Source organism: Ochotona princeps, chromosome 1, assembly GCF_030435755.1.
Source record: "Ochotona princeps isolate mOchPri1 chromosome 1, mOchPri1.hap1, whole genome shotgun sequence".
Classification (NCBI taxonomy): Eukaryota; Metazoa; Chordata; class Mammalia; order Lagomorpha; family Ochotonidae; genus Ochotona; species Ochotona princeps.
Window position 1 is genome coordinate 111,802,402 of NC_080832.1, and position 14,849 is coordinate 111,817,250.

A 14,849-nucleotide genomic window follows, 5' to 3' on the forward strand; every position below is an offset into this window, starting at 1 on the left:
GCATAGTTCATTCATGAACTTTTTCCATCAACTCAACTCCCCTCCCACGGCCAACAACCTCTTTTCTCCCCTTGCTTCTGTGAAAGCAGAAGGCCCCTTCGTGCGACCCCAGGCTGACCCCGGCTTGAGGGGGGCGGCGGCAGCCCCTCAGGCGGCCAGGACGGGTGAGGCGGGGCAGCCAGCGTTGAGCCGGATTAGCTGCGGTGCTGGCCAGACCCACGGCCATAGCCGCGGTGCCCCAGGCGACGGCACGATGCCCCTGCAGGACGACGCCCTCCGGGAGGTGTGGGCCTCGGACAGGTGGGACCCCCACTCTCCAGCCTTCCTTCCCCGCCCCTCCTCCAGGAATAACCCAGGGCGCGGGGTTGGAAGGACGAGCGGGGAAAGAGACAGGTCACTTCTCCATTTTTAGTGGGCACGAGGAGGAAGGTCCCAGTCCTGAGGCTGAGCGGCGCCCCAAGCAGGTTTGTCACTCCCTCGGGAGAGGCAGAACAAGGTCCCCCCCGCTACGCCCCTCAATCCCTCAGGGCGCCGGGGAAGGGGAGGGATGCTGGGTGGGGGCGCACGCGCCGGGAGTCCGGGAATTGTGTGACTCGAGGTGTTTTTTGTTTGTTCCCGGTGGGTGGCGGGCATGGAGGAGGCGATGTTTACAGGCATGAGGCTCCGTGGAAGGAGTTGGGGCTCTGGGGCCAGGACAACCGAGGAATGGGAGTCCTGTTTGTGCAACGGAAGAGGGGGCTGTAGGCGCCCTCCGGATAATCTGCGGTTATTTCTGGCGGCTCAAGGGATTAGAGGGTGGCGGGCAGCCCTCGGAGCCCCCCTTCCTCCTTGACCGCCATCCTGCAGCGACCCGCAGCTGGGCACAAGTTGAAGAAGAGGAGCGAGGCTCCTAGATCCCCCGGCGCCCAGGGATCCAAGCCTCGGAGAGCTGGAGGTGGGCGGGGAGGGGGTAGGAACGCGAAGGAGGGAGGGGTAGGGGGGAGCACAGGGTATGGGACCCCCGGGGAGAACCCGAGCACTCCTGGGGAGCAGAGGGAGGAACCCAGCGAGCGCTGCATCCTGGGCTGTCTCTACCACCCCCACACCGGCCCTGGGGACCCCACCTGAACCCCTCCTCCATGCACGCCTCGACTCAGCGGGGCGGAGTGGGCATCCGCGGGAGAAACCCGCTCCCGACCCCGAGCAGCCCAGCGGGCCCCAGCGGAGCATCTACACTAAGTTCCTCCGAGACCCCGAGGCCAAGAAGCGGGACCCCCGGGAAACCTTCCTGGTAGCCCGCGCTCCAGGTGCCAAAGACGGTGAGAGGCTGAGAGCGGGCTGGCAAGCCACGCAGAGAGGCATTGGAGCCGGGGCAAAAGGAAGGACCAAGTTTAGGAACTTGGTGTAGTCGCTCGGCGCCTTCTCCATTTCACAGATGGGGAAGCTGAAGCATGGAAAGTTAGAGGCAGGCAGGAGAAGCCAAGTGGGTGCAGTGAGACGGGGCAGGTGGCAGATGGAGGGGTTCCTCCCCAATGTTCCAGCAAGGTGCCAGTACTCCCTTCTTGCCCCCCACCCAGGGCAGGCTCCTTCCCCAGGTACTCCCACTTAGCAGCAATCTGGAGGACCTGGGCTTCCTGAAAAGGAGGGTGGCCACCCAAACCCTGTCCTTTATTATGAAGGGTTTCTATCTACAGCAGAGGAGGAGCAGGAGGAAGAGGAGGAGGAGGAGGAAGAAGATAACGGGGATGCTGATGAGGAGGAACCTCCCAAGAGGACCAGGGAGAAGACTTCTGCGGCTCCCAAGGAGAGGAAAGCCAAGGCCCAGGGTAGCTGTGCTGGGTGTGGGGTGCACAGTGGGGAGCCACAGGCAGCCAGCACAGCCCCTGTCCTTGCGGGTGCACAGGCAGAGACCCCCTGAGGTAACCCAGGGCCAGGAGCAAGGGGATATCTTCATTCTGAAATATGGAGAGACAGAGACAAAGAGATGAGGCGACACCTTCCACCCACTGCCTCAGATGCCAGCAGCAACCCGGACTGGGCCAGGTCACAGCAGTAACCTAGACCTGCATCCGGGTTTCCCCTAGAGCTGGCAGGAAGCCAAGGACTTGGGCCACCATCTGACACCCCCCCCAAAGCCAGCTTAGCACCCCCAGGTACCCCCAGTCATTCTGCTTGGAGTTTACACGAGCCTCTGGGGAACCTGGGCCTGGGGTGGAGTACACAGTGCCATCTCCACAGCAGGTCCTTGTGTGGGAGACAGGAGGCCCGGCGTCCATTCATTCTCCTTCACCCATTGGGTAGCAGCTGGTTCAGCTCCTGGCTGGTCCAGAGCTTTGATCAGGCCTTAGGTGGTCCTGGGAATCAGAGGGTAAGCCACCATAGGTTCCTTCTTGGTCCCTCCCCGCCCCCTCTGCCCTGTCCAGGAGACCTGAAAAGCCCTGAGCTGGTGACCAAAAAGAAACCCCTTCGTGCTAAGAAGAAGGAAGCCTCAGCCGGGGAGGGGACGAGAATGAGAAAGGCCAAGAAGAAAGGTGAGCTGGACCTGAGGGAAGCAGGACCTTGGGGATGCGATGGGGACAGTGGCCTGTCACACCTACATCTGCAGGGTCCGGGGAGGCTGTCAAGGACCCCCCAGCCAGCCCGGCATCCATGAAGAAGAGCCCTGTGGCCTTGTTTCTGGTCGGCGAGAGTGGCTCCACCAACAGAGCTGGGAAGAAGCAAGGTGGGTGCTGGGGTGCCTGTAGGGGAACCCCCTCTCCGGGCTGCCTGGGTCTCACATAAGTAAGTAGATGTGTGACGCCCCCAGCGTGGGAGTAGGTGACCTGTAGGTGACCCCTCGTGGGCATGCAGAAGGACCACAGCCCTGGTTCTCCCTCCATGCCCAGATATGCCCAAGAGCCCAGAAGAGGAGAAGGAGGAAGACAGCGAGAACGAGGAGGCTGCAGCCGTGGCAACCAAAAACAGCAATCAGAAGGGTAGAGCCAAAGGGAAAGGCAAAAAGGTGAGGGCCGTGGGGCCAGGGCCTGTGTGCCCCGGGGGCTGGCGGAGGGGCCTGAGGTCCTGGGAGTGGGACTGTCCTCTGTGACAGGCTGTGAGGACAAACCACCAGCCTTGGGAGATTAGGGGAGGCGTTTGTGGGGTCACCAACTAGAGCTGGCCACCTCGGTAGGTGTCTGAGGACTCCCCTGTGTGGGTAACCACCAGACACAGCCACAGATGCCCCTGTCACCCCATGACACACACCCAGAGAGGTCCCTACCAATGCATGGAAAGTGGAGCATGCAGGCCAAGGCACAGGTGTACACACCTTTGGGCACGTTATGCTACTGTCCTGAGCTCCCCACTCAATGCCCCCCCCGCCAGCAACCAAGGGGTTCAGCTCTGATTGTCGGAACCCTCCAGGCTTTACCTGGAGCTCACTGGGCATCCCCTAAGTATCAGAAGAGGTTGTTGGATCTTGGAAACTGTGGGTCCTGCCCATAGGAGCAGGGGCGAGCAGGAGAAAGAGGCTACCACGGGGCAGGATCAGGGTCTCCACTCTGGGGGTTGGCTGGTCTGTACAGGAGCAGTACTGACTCACAGTAACTGAGTTCACCAGGTGCTAATGTATGTATAAACAGAAAGTCCAGTTGACAATCCCCCCACCCCAGGGAAGGGATGGAGGGGGTTGTAGCTGCAGGGCCGCCTGCAGACCCACAGGCCTTCAGCTGCCCAGCTGCTGCAGCTTTGGGATCAGTTCTAGCTTTCCTCAGGTCACATTCCAAGCATAGCTGTGTGTTTCCCAAGTTTCTTCTGGAGCAGCCTGGGCTGGAGAAGAGATGGTCCCGCCTGCCCCCAGGGCCAAGAGCCCGGCTGTCCACACCGGCCTCCCCTCTCTCACGCGCACCCCAGGGCTGCCCGTGGTTCATAAATAGCATCTGACTTTGAAAGGCCAGGCCCGGGCTGCAGGGCATGCTGGCCCCTGTGGGGAGAGCTGGGCTGAGAGCCCAAGGGGCGTTACCAGGGCAGCCAGTGGTGTTACTGAGCTGTCTGTATGAGCAAAAGGAAGAGTACTTATTCATTCATCTACTCGCTATGCCTGGCCACATAACAAAGCACCCTGAAGCTTAGGGTCTGCCCACAGCAAACAGTTCATCTCTGCACCTTTTTTTTTTTTTTTTTTTTTGAGATTTATTTTTATTTCAACAGCAGAGTTACCAGAGAGAGGGAGAAATAGAATCTTCCATCTGCTGGTTCACGCCCCAAACAGCCTCAACAGTCAGGGCTGAGCAGGATCGGATGTGGGATGCCAGCCCAGCATCACAGGCTACAGCTTACCCATCTCTGCTACCACCCCAGCCCCCATTTGGACCTCTGGGAGCAGCTGAGCAGGGTAGTTCTGGCTCAAGTTGTTCATGTGAGGTCAGCAAGGCTGCTGTGGTCATCTTGGGAATGACCGGAAATGGAGGGACTGTCACTGCCCCAGCTGCTGACTGCAGGCCTTGGTTGCTTCCCACCATTGGGCATGGCAGCCAGTGGCTTCGGGACCTGGGACACAGAGCCAGGCAGGAGCTGCGGCGCCCATTATGATGCAGCCTTGAAGTGCCAGGCCTGATACGGTATGAAAAGGGACCTCACCAGAGCCCACAGACTGGGACTGGGTGGAGAAACCTCCAGAAGCAGAAATGATCAGGGAGGCTGGCCCCCACAGTCCTTGGGTGCTTGCTGTATGCTAAGATTCAGAGTTAGGCCGGTTCTGTCGTATAGCTCGTTAAGCCTCTACCTGTGATGCTGATATCCCATACAGATGTTGGTTCCAGTCCCCATCAAGCTCCCTGTTAATGCTCCTGGGAAAGCAGGGATGAAGTAAGAAACCCTGAAGAAGCTCCTGTCTCCTGGCTTAAGGCTGGCCCAGCTCCTGTTATTGCAACTTTTGGGGGAATGAACCAGTGCTGTGGCATATCAGGCTAATCCTCTGCCTACAATGCCAGCATCCCCTATGGGCACTAGTTAATATCCTGGCTGCTCCACTTCCAGTCCAGTTCCCCCGGTGACGGCATAGGAAAGCAGTGAGGATGACTCAAGGCCTTGGGCCCCTGCACCCACATGGGAGACTTGGAAGGAGCTCTTGGCTCCTGGCTTCAGACTAGCCCAACTCTGGCTGTTGTTGCCATTTGAGGAGTAAACCAGAAGATGGAAGATCTCTCTCTTTCTCTCTCTCTGTTTCTGTATCTGAAACTCTACCTTTCAAATCAAAATAAAACTTAAACAAAATCAGAATCATAGACATAAGCAAAACTTTTGTGGGCTTGCTGTATGCTGGGAGCACAGTGGTGTCCCCAGAGAGGAAAGGCCTTGGCTCTGACACGCTGGACAGCACTAAGCCCAGCTCTGCCTTGTGCCACCTGTGTGAGCTTAGGCCAGCCACTTTACTCCTCTGGGCCTTAACTGCCTCTCTTGAACAGTGGGAAAAAATCGTATTGCCGGGCCTGGAAAAGAATGAAATTTGGAAAGTACTTAGAGCCATGGGCAACATCAGTAGAGTTTTCAGGAATGTTGGTGACAATCTGAAACTCAGGGAGGCCTGTCCCAGGCTGCCAGCCTTACCATACCTATCTCTGAGAGGAACAAAACTGAGTCACGGTGTGGTTAAGATGGAAATAGGACAGGTGGTGGCAGGACCAGATTTGGAACCCAGACTGGCTCCAGAGCTTGGGCCTTTGCCCGTGAGCTGAAGAACAGAACAAAGCTCGCATGAGCCCCAGAAGGGGCCTGCTGGGCTGCTGGGAGAGGTGGGGGGCAGAGGGGATCCCTGCACATAGAAGGTGGTGAGTGTTCCTGCCCTACCTGTGTCCCGGCACCACGACCTGCTGGGGCGGGGAAGCTAGTGCTCCAGGCTGACGCACCCCTTGCTCTACGCAGAAGGAGGAGAGGCCCGTGTCTCCCCCCGTGGAGGTGGACGACCCTCAGGAGTTTGTGCTACGCCCCGCACCCCAGGGCCGGACAGTGCGCTGCCGGCTGACCAGGGACAAGAAGGGCATGGATCGGGGCATGTACCCCTCCTACTTTCTGCACCTGGACACGGAGAAGAAGGTAGGCAGAGAGGCGGCTGGGGAAGTGCACCTGCTCCCCCAACAGCTGAAGGAGGCCACTCTACCCTTCACCCCATTTTCTCATGCTGTCTTTCTTACCTGCCTGCCCTTCTCTCCAGGTGTTCCTCTTGGCTGGCAGGAAACGGAAACGGAGCAAGACCGCCAACTACCTCATCTCCAGCGACCCCACCAATCTGTCTCGAGGAGGGGAGAATTTCATCGGGAAGCTGAGGTGGGGCCAGGCTAGGGGGGTAGAAGTGAGGGGTCAGCAAAAGGGCCAGCACCTCGGGGAGGCCCACGTGGCTGGCCCAGGAACCTCGCCTACAACTGGGCATAAGCTCCATCCATGAGGGAGGAGTTCACACCTGTCTGGTTCATGGTCGACTGCCTAGTGTCTGGCACACAGTAGGTCCTCAAGAAGCCCTCAGCACAGCTGTCATCCAGTCATCCTGGCAGAGGTGCAGGGGGGAGGTGCCCGAGCCACGTCCTTCTGTTATTCATGCAAGTGACAGCGCCTGCTTGTGTCAGGCAGAGTTCCAAGCCTGCAATAGCTGGAGCTGGGCCAGACTGAAACCTGGAGCCTGGAACTCCATCCTGGGTTCCCACATAGCTGCAGGGGCCTGAGCACTTGGGCCACCTTCCATTGCTTCCCAGGGTGCACATTAGCAGGGAGCTGGATCAGAAGTGGAGTACTGGACTCCAGCCAGCACTCGGATATGGCATGTAGGTGACCTAACTACTGTGGCATATCACCCACCCCAACTTGCAAATATGAATTCACTTAATCCTTTTACCACTCAAATGAGAGAAAAGTTGTTGTTGTACCCATTTAATAGATGGTGAAGTCAAGGCTCCATGAGTTTGGGTTACTCACTGAAAGTCACACAGCTACTAGGAGCCGGGACTGGGATTTGAATGCTGTCCCTTAGTGGGATGTTCACTGCTCGGGTCTCACCCTTGACACAGAAGCTCGCAGCCTGCTTGGCCCCTAGTCCCACTCCCCTTGCTTGCAGGTCAAACCTCCTGGGGAATCGCTTTACCGTCTTTGACAATGGGCGGAACCCGCAGCGTGGAGGCAGCAGTGCAGACGTAGCGAGCCTTCGGCAGGAGCTGGCAGCCGTCATCTACGTGAGACCTTATCCTGCTCCTCCTGGCCCCAGCTATGCTGTCCCCTGCCCGCCTGCACAGCAGCCCTCCCCCTAACACGCCTCTCCTTTCCAGGAAACTAACGTGCTGGGATTCCGTGGTCCCCGACGCATGACAGTGATCATTCCAGGCATGAGTATGGACAACGAGAGGGTCCCTATCCGGCCCCGAAACGTGAGCCCCACCCCTGAGGGTCCTGTGCCCTGTGTGGCCCACTGCAGGGAGGCAGGGGATGAGGGCTGCACTCCCCAAAGAGAGACAACAGTGCCCTCAACCCCTACATATACATGCACACATCCCTGCACACTTACCCTCTACATACTACACACACATACACACACCCCACCCAGCACATCCCTGTACCACAGTGCCTTCCGGCTCCTGGTGGAACAGCCTGAATTTTTGTCACTGAATTTGCTCAAATAGCTGCAATAGGATTTTTGGTTTTCACACGCTTGAATCAAGTCAACCATTCATACATTCATTGAACACACATGTACTGAGCATTAAGCATTACTTCCAGGCACCTGAAACCCATCAGTGGACACAACAAGACAGTCCCTGTGGGGGCTGGGGAGATGCAGAGCAGGCGAGAAGGGGTCCGTGCTCACAGTGGGTGTACGAGAAGGGAGATGGGGAAGATGCAATGGAATCTTGATGGAGAGGTAGTGAGCCTGCAGGGACCTGGCGGGGGGTGGGGGGTGGCGGGGATAGCCAATGCAAAGACAGAGGTTAGGCCGGTGGGCTTGAGGAGCAAGGTGTGGCTGCAGGGAGGCGAGGTCAGAAGGAAGCCAGGGGTAGATAGGGCCATCTGCCCAGCTATTTTTTTACTCCCTGAGAGATGGGAAACCACAATAGAATCTTGAGCAAGGGAATGGCATGAAGGATTTTTAAAGGCAAATGTTGTGTGTGTGTCAAGTGCAGAGGTAGACAGGGTGTGGCCACACTGTGCGTGGCTGTGGCCACACTGTGCGTGGCTGTGGTCATAGCCATGCACACCCCCTGTCATGTCACTCTGCTCCCAGACACGGCAGGTGGAGTGGGCCTGCGAGTTCTGAGAGGTAATGACTTTGCACGCCCTGTGCTCATAGGAGACTGATGTCACTTTACTCATTTAAAATGAAAAATAATACGCCTGTCAGCTGATCACACATCCTTCCCACTGGAAAGTCACACCGCCATCAGAGGCCAGGCTGACCTGGAAGGTTCGCCCTGCCTGTAGGTCCCTCATTTGCTCTTTCCATGCCTGGAAAAGCACACACAAGTCCTCTGAAACCAGCATCACCTGCCCAGCTGGGCGTGACAAAAAGCGCCCAATGCCATTTTGGGTTTTGCCATCAGCCAACGGCGACTTCCTATCACGCTCATTTATGATGCAAGGACTCTGCACCAGGGGCTGAGAGCAACACCATGGTCATCACAGTAATAGCAGGACCCGCTTGACATAACACTGCATGCGCCATGAACTTAGGGAAACCCCACAATGCCCCATGCGGAGAAACTGAGGCACAGCTGCATGGATAAAAATCTCCTTCTGTCCATGTCAGTGCAGTGGGAGAGGTGGGAAGATCCAGGCTCCCACAAGCGCAAAGCTGAGACATCCCAACCAGCTGTGGGACCCCGAAGTCCTGCGGGAGGTGACCATGAGAGACTTCATTCTCAGCCGTCAGTGAGAGTTGGGAACAGGACAGCCCCTACTTCCCACCTCCCCACAGACCCCTGAAGCTCTCCTTCAGGCACATTTTCACCATCGCTTACCTGCCCACCTACCCAAGATCAACCATGAGCGCCTTGGGGCTCCCAGGAGGCCTGGAGCATCCCCATGACAAGGGCCAGCCTGTGGCCACCCCCCAGGGTCTCCTGGGTGCCTATGGTGCCATGGGCTGAATAGACAAATGCTGAACACCAAGTATTATTCCAGCACCCACAGGATATACATAGACAGAGCAGAAATCTGCTATCTTTTAAAATTCCTTTAAAGGTGTATTTAGTTGGGGTGGGAGAGAGGAGCACGATGGCTCAACTGGTTAATTCTCCCTTCGTAAGCATTGGGATTCCATGTGGGTGCCAGTTCCTATCCCGCCTCATCCACTTCCCATCCAGCTCCCTGCTTATGACCTGGGAAAGCAGTGGAATATGGCCCAAAAGCTCCGAACCCTGCACCCAGGTGGGAGACCAAAGAAGCTCCTGGCTTCAGATTGGCTCAGCTCTGGCCATTGTGGCCACTTGGGGAGTGAACCAGCCAACAAAAAATCTTTCTATCTCTTCTTCTCTCTGTAAGTCTGAGTTTCCATAAAAATAAATAAATCTTAAAAGAGAAAGTGAGAAAGAGAGAGAGAGAATCTTCCACCAGGTGGTTTATTTCCCACGCATCCCATATGCCTGCATCACCTGGGTCTGGATCAGACTAAAGCTAGAACTCAAAACCCCACCCAGATCTCCCAAGTGGGTTGCATCCTCTACTGCCTTCCAGGTACAGTAACAGGGAGCCCAGTCGAAGGCAGAGTGGTTGGGACTGAAGTGTTGCTCTGACATGGGATGCTGGTGTCACAAGCAGCAGCTTACCCTGCTCCATCACAAGGCCTACCCCAAAGACCTGACCTCTTGAGGCTGGCATTGTAGAGGAGGGAACAGGTAGCAGAGTAACTGCTCAGCAAGGGGAACAGTGAGTGCCTGCAGTGGTCAAATGTCCCTTGCCTATTTTCCTCCCCTCCACCTTGGTGTCCTGCAGACCAAGCCCCCAGCTCACAGATGTGTGTGTTGCCAGCCTGCCACCCAGGTTCGTGCTTCATGGGTGTCCAGACCCAGGTTGCATACACCTGCCAGGGCCCAGGTGCACAGGTGCACAGGCCTGGTCTATAGGCAGTCCTGAGCCACCCCGGCTGCCTCTGACTGTCCTCTCCCTATCTCCCCGCCTCCGGATGGGGGGACCCCAGGCCAGTGATGGGCTGTTGGTGCGCTGGCAGAACAAGACGTTGGAGAGCCTCATTGAGCTACACAACAAGCCACCCGTGTGGAATGAAGACAGCGGCTCCTACACACTCAACTTCCAAGGCCGCGTCACGCAGGCCTCCGTCAAGAACTTCCAGATCGTCCATGCGGATGACCGTGAGCACCCAAGGGCCCAGCTTGGGCTGCTCCTCTGCCCCACCCCAGGACACCACCCCTAGCTCAGGCCTTCCCCAATGTTTCCACCATCCCCTCTTTCTCTTTCATGAACCTGACCCTAACCTCAAAGTCACTTTCTTCTTCTTTTTTAAAGATTTATTCAATTTTATTGGGAAGTCAGATTTACAGAGAGGAGAGACAGAAAGATGCCCCATCCACTGGCTCACTCACGAAGTGGCCATAATGGCCAGAGCTGAGCCGATGTAAAGTCAGGAGCTTCCTCCAGGTCTCCCACGTGAGTGCAGGATCCTAAGGCTTTGGACCATTCTCCACTGCCCCCCCAGGACACAAGCAGGGAGCCGAAAGGGAAGCGGAGCAGCCAGGACACGAACCAGTGCCCACATAAGATCCTGGCACATGCAAGGTGAAGACCTTAGCCACCAGGTTACCGTGCTGGGCCTAGGGTCAGTTTCTCCTCTCTGGCTGTGACACCGTTCCCAGGAGCCTCAGCTGTCCATCCCAAAGTGGGTGTCCTGGCACCCATGACACCTGCTTGCTGACTTGGCCAGACCATGGAGTGCATCCTGGAGCATTCTGGGTGAGATGGTGCTCAAGGGTAATAGAGACGGTACAGAGGTGACCTGTACTCTCAGCTCCTCCAGGCAGCTGGCCCTTGGAATATAACCTGCAGACACACAGTGCTTCGCAGCTGCCAGGCACTGTTCTCATTCAGTGTGTTAAACCTGTCCCACAAGTCTGTAGCGGATTACTATTACCATCCCTATTCTACAGCTTAAAAAACAAAACAAAACAAAACATGGAGGGCACAGAGAGACTGAGTAAACTGCTCAAAATCACACAGCTAATCAAAGGGAGAGCTGGGATTAAAATCCTGGTTGTCTGGCCTAGTGCTCAGGCTCTTAAAGCTACTCCTTGAAATGATTGTCAGGGGGCCTGGTGTGGTGGCCTAGCAGTTGAAGTCCTTACCTTGAATGCCTGGGATCCCATATGGGCGGCAGTTCTAATCCCGGCGGCCCCATTTCCCATCCAGCTCCCTGTTTGTGGCCTGGAAAAGCAGTCAAGGATGGCCCAAAGCCTTGGGACCCTGCACCCGTGTGGGAGACCCAGAAGAAGCTCCTGGCTCCATATAGGCACAGATCCAGCCATTGCGGCTACTTGGGGACAGAACAGATGGAAGATCTTCCTCTCTGTAGATCTGAGCTTACAATAAAAATAAAATAAACCTTAAAAAGAAAGATGATTATCAGGGCTAGTGCTATGGTGTTGTGCTATGGGTTAAGCTGCTTCCAGTCCGTGCCTGTTCCACTTCCCATCCAGTTCTCTGCTTAGCTCCTGGCTTTGACCTGGCCACTGGAGCCATTCGGGAATGAATGGTGGTGGAAAAGATACCTCTCCCCTCCTCTCTGTAACTCTGGATTTCAAATCTTTTTATTTATTATTTATTCATTTGAAAAGCAGAGTTACAGACAGACAGATCTCCCAGCCATTGGTTCACTCCCCATAAGGCTGCAGTGACCAGAGTTTGACTATTCTGAAACCAGGAGCCAGGAGTCTCTTCTGGATTTCCCACATGAGTGCAGGGACCTAAGCATTTGGACCATCCTCCATTGCTTTTCCCAAGCTACTAGTCAGGAGCTAGATCAGAAGCGGAGCAGCCGAAACTTGATATGGGATATCCATATGGAATACCAGCGTCATGGGAGGCAACTTTTTCCACCGTGCCACAATGCTGGTCACAAATAAACATAATTGTAGCAGAGAAGGGTTTTTTTTTTTTGAAAGAGTTGTTTATTTTTATTCGTAAGGTGGATATACAGAGAGGAGAAGAGACAGAGAGGAAGATCTTCTGTCCAATGATTCACTCCCCAAGTGGCCGCAACAGCTGGAGCTGAGCCAATCTGAAGCCAGGAGCCAGGAGCTCTTCCAGATCTCTCACGCGGGTGCAGGGTCCCAAGGCTTTGGGCCATCCTCAACTGTTTTTCCAGGCCACAAGCAGGGAGCTGGATGGGAAACAGGGCCGCCGGGATTAGAACCAGCGTCCATATGAGATCCCGGGCATGCAAGGCAAGGATTTTTAACTACTACGCTATCGTTCCGGGCCTCAGAGAGGGTTTTTTTAAAGATCTATTTATTTGAGCCTGACACGGTATCCTAGTGGCTAAATCTTCGTCTCACATGGGTTGGTATCCCATATGGGCACCGGTTCATGTTCCAGCTGCCCCACGTCCCATCCAGCTCCCTGCTTGTGGCCTGAGAAAGCAGTGGAGGACATCCCAAAGCCTTGGAACCCTGTACCTGCAAAGGAGACCCAGAGGAGGCGCATGGCTCCTTGCTCTGAACTGGCTCCGCTCCTCCTGCTGCAGCCACTTGGGGCATGAGCCAGTGGATGAAAGATCCTTCTGTCTCTCCTTCTCTCTGTAAATCTGACTTTCTAATAAAAAATAAATCTTAAAAAAAAAAAGATTTCTTTATTTCAGGATTGGCATTGTGGGTGCAGCAAGTAAGGCCATTGCCTGCCACGCCAGCATCCTATATGGTTACCAGTTCGTGTCTGGGCTGCAGCATTTCTGATGCAGCTCCCTGCTAGTGGCCTGAGAAAAAGCAGCAGAAGGTGCCCCAAGTCTTTGGGCCCCTGTTATGGATGTGGGAGACCTGGATGAAACTCCTAGCTTTAGCCCAGACCACTGCTGGCTGTTGCAATCATCTGGAGAGTGAACCAGGAAATGGAAGATCTCTCTGTCCTTCCACTCTCCTCAGAACTGATTTTCAAATAACAGCTTTTTTTTTTTTTTAAAAAAAAGATTAATCTGAAAGAAGATGAAGGAATGAGAGAGACCTTCCATGGCCCAAATACTACAAACACCTGAGCTGGGCCAGGCAGCCAAGAGTGAGAGAAGCTCTCCGGCTAGCCTCTGCTGCCCTGCCAGCTGCCTTGGCAGGGAGCTGGATCCAAACCTGAACTCCAGCATGGGAAAAGAGGAACCCCAAGCTGCAGCTTAACCCACTGCACCCATGGCAGGGAATCATTTGAGGGCTAACTCCATCTTTACCCAAATAAGGTCAAAGGACGACCCTGAAGGAGTTCGGGAAACAAGGTGTACAGAGAATGCAATTAAGCAAAAGCGTCCCTGTTGTAATCTAGGACAAGAGGGTCCCCACTAGGGTGAAGGGTTAGGTCTCTGGCTTCATACATAGCGTTGGGTCCATGCAATGCCATCCACACTTCCCCTGAGGAATGGGCCCCTGCTGTCCTCTGTCCTGGAGTCCAGGGTTTGGGGATGCCCTATGATCAGTAGTTTGGGGGTGTTATATGGTCAGCAGCTTGCCATGGGGGGTGCAGGGGAGAGGTGTGGAGTTTGGGACTTGGAACCTGGATCAGAGACAGGATAGGAGTGGACCACTTGCTGAAGTCAGGAAGGGGGCAGTGGGGAGAAGGGCTAGTAAGTTGTGTCCAAGATCTCCAGTGTGAAGAAAACTAGACAGGGTCCTAAAGTGCTTCATGCTTGAGGCATGGCCCTGGGCACGAGTTGTAAGATTTTGTCCCTGCCCTGGGGGCTTATAGTCTGAGGAGCTGTAAAGCTATAGATGGGGGTGCTGTGTAAGATAAGGGGGGGTGAGTACAGAGATGGTGGTTGAAGGTTAAGGCTCAAATGCAAGGTTAGAAGCTCTCCCCGCCCCCTAATACTGAGGGTGCTGCCTGCCAGGGTCGGCATATGAGGGGGGGGTCTCAGTCGCTCCCCATTTGACTTCCACAGCTGACTACATCGTGCTACAGTTCGGCCGCGTGGCGGAAGACGCCTTCACTCTCGACTACCGGTACCCACTGTGCGCCCTGCAGGCCTTCGCCATTGCTCTCTCCAGCTTCGACGGGAAGCTGGCCTGCGAGTGACCCCTGCCGCCCCGCGCGCCACCCCACCCCCCACTGGCCCGCCAGCCGCCAGCGAGAGCGAGGGATCCGGCTCAAGGGAAGTCCCATAGGGCCCCTCCAACTGCAGCCTCGATGGGAGACCCCCCTCCTCTGTTAGGGGGCTGAGCCCTCCCTGCCGCCTGGCGACCTCCGATCCTCGCCCCAGCCTGGCACAACCCCCGGCAGGAGGGACTCGGGCGGTCTCCCCGGACAGAGACGAAGAACATCTGGAGTGGCCACAGCACATCTGGCCGCAGAGTCCGCCTGCGCCGCGCCCCAGTCACTTCCTGTCGGGAGCAGTAGTCGGTGTTGTCTTAACCCGCCTCCCCCTCCGCACCCTTACTCCTGGACAACACGAGGCCGAGGAGTCGGGACCGGGTGGTGGGAGGGGAGCCTGGGTGACCGGGCTAGGGCAAGACGCCCGTGTCCCCCAATAAAGCCGTGCTCCCGGCTGAGAGCAATGAGGGGTTCCTGAGGGCGCGGGCGCGCCGAGATCCCGGGGCGGCTCCGCGCCACCTTCCCGCCCAGGCCCCGGGCGCGCCCGTCGCGGGTCCTACCGAGCCTTCGGCGGGCTCTCGGCGTCCGGCCGCGCCTGCTCCCCTGTCCCCCGCCCCTTC

The 14,849-nt window shown here is 56.3% G+C and overlaps 1 protein-coding gene across 1 annotated transcript; it reads left to right on the forward strand.

Annotated features, from left to right (window-relative positions):
- The first annotated feature begins 211 nt into the window (after nt 1-211).
- TULP1 (TUB like protein 1) lies at nt 212-14,687 on the forward strand. Its single transcript, XM_058669775.1, has 14 exons — nt 212-300; nt 413-464; nt 847-949; nt 1,137-1,298; nt 1,674-1,805; nt 2,403-2,510; nt 2,585-2,701; nt 2,865-2,980; nt 5,881-6,051; nt 6,170-6,282; nt 7,064-7,178; nt 7,272-7,370; nt 10,133-10,304; nt 14,081-14,687. The coding sequence occupies exons 1-14, from the start codon at nt 254-256 to the stop codon at nt 14,212-14,214; spliced, it is 1,641 nt and encodes a 546-aa protein (XP_058525758.1). The 5' UTR covers nt 212-253; the 3' UTR covers nt 14,215-14,687.
- The last annotated feature ends 162 nt before the right edge of the window (nt 14,688-14,849 follow it).

Excerpts from the sequence above, each read along its gene's own strand:
- TULP1 (XM_058669775.1), top strand. The coding sequence starts at position 254 with ATGCCCCTGCAGGACGACGCCCTCCGGGAGGTGTGGGCCTCGGACAG. Across the intron at positions 2,981-5,880 it reads CCAAAGGGAAAGGCAAAAAG|AAGGAGGAGAGGCCCGTGTC; the intron begins GTGAGGGCCGTG and ends TGCTCTACGCAG. Across the intron at positions 7,179-7,271 it reads AGCTGGCAGCCGTCATCTAC|GAAACTAACGTGCTGGGATT; the intron begins GTGAGACCTTAT and ends TCTCCTTTCCAG.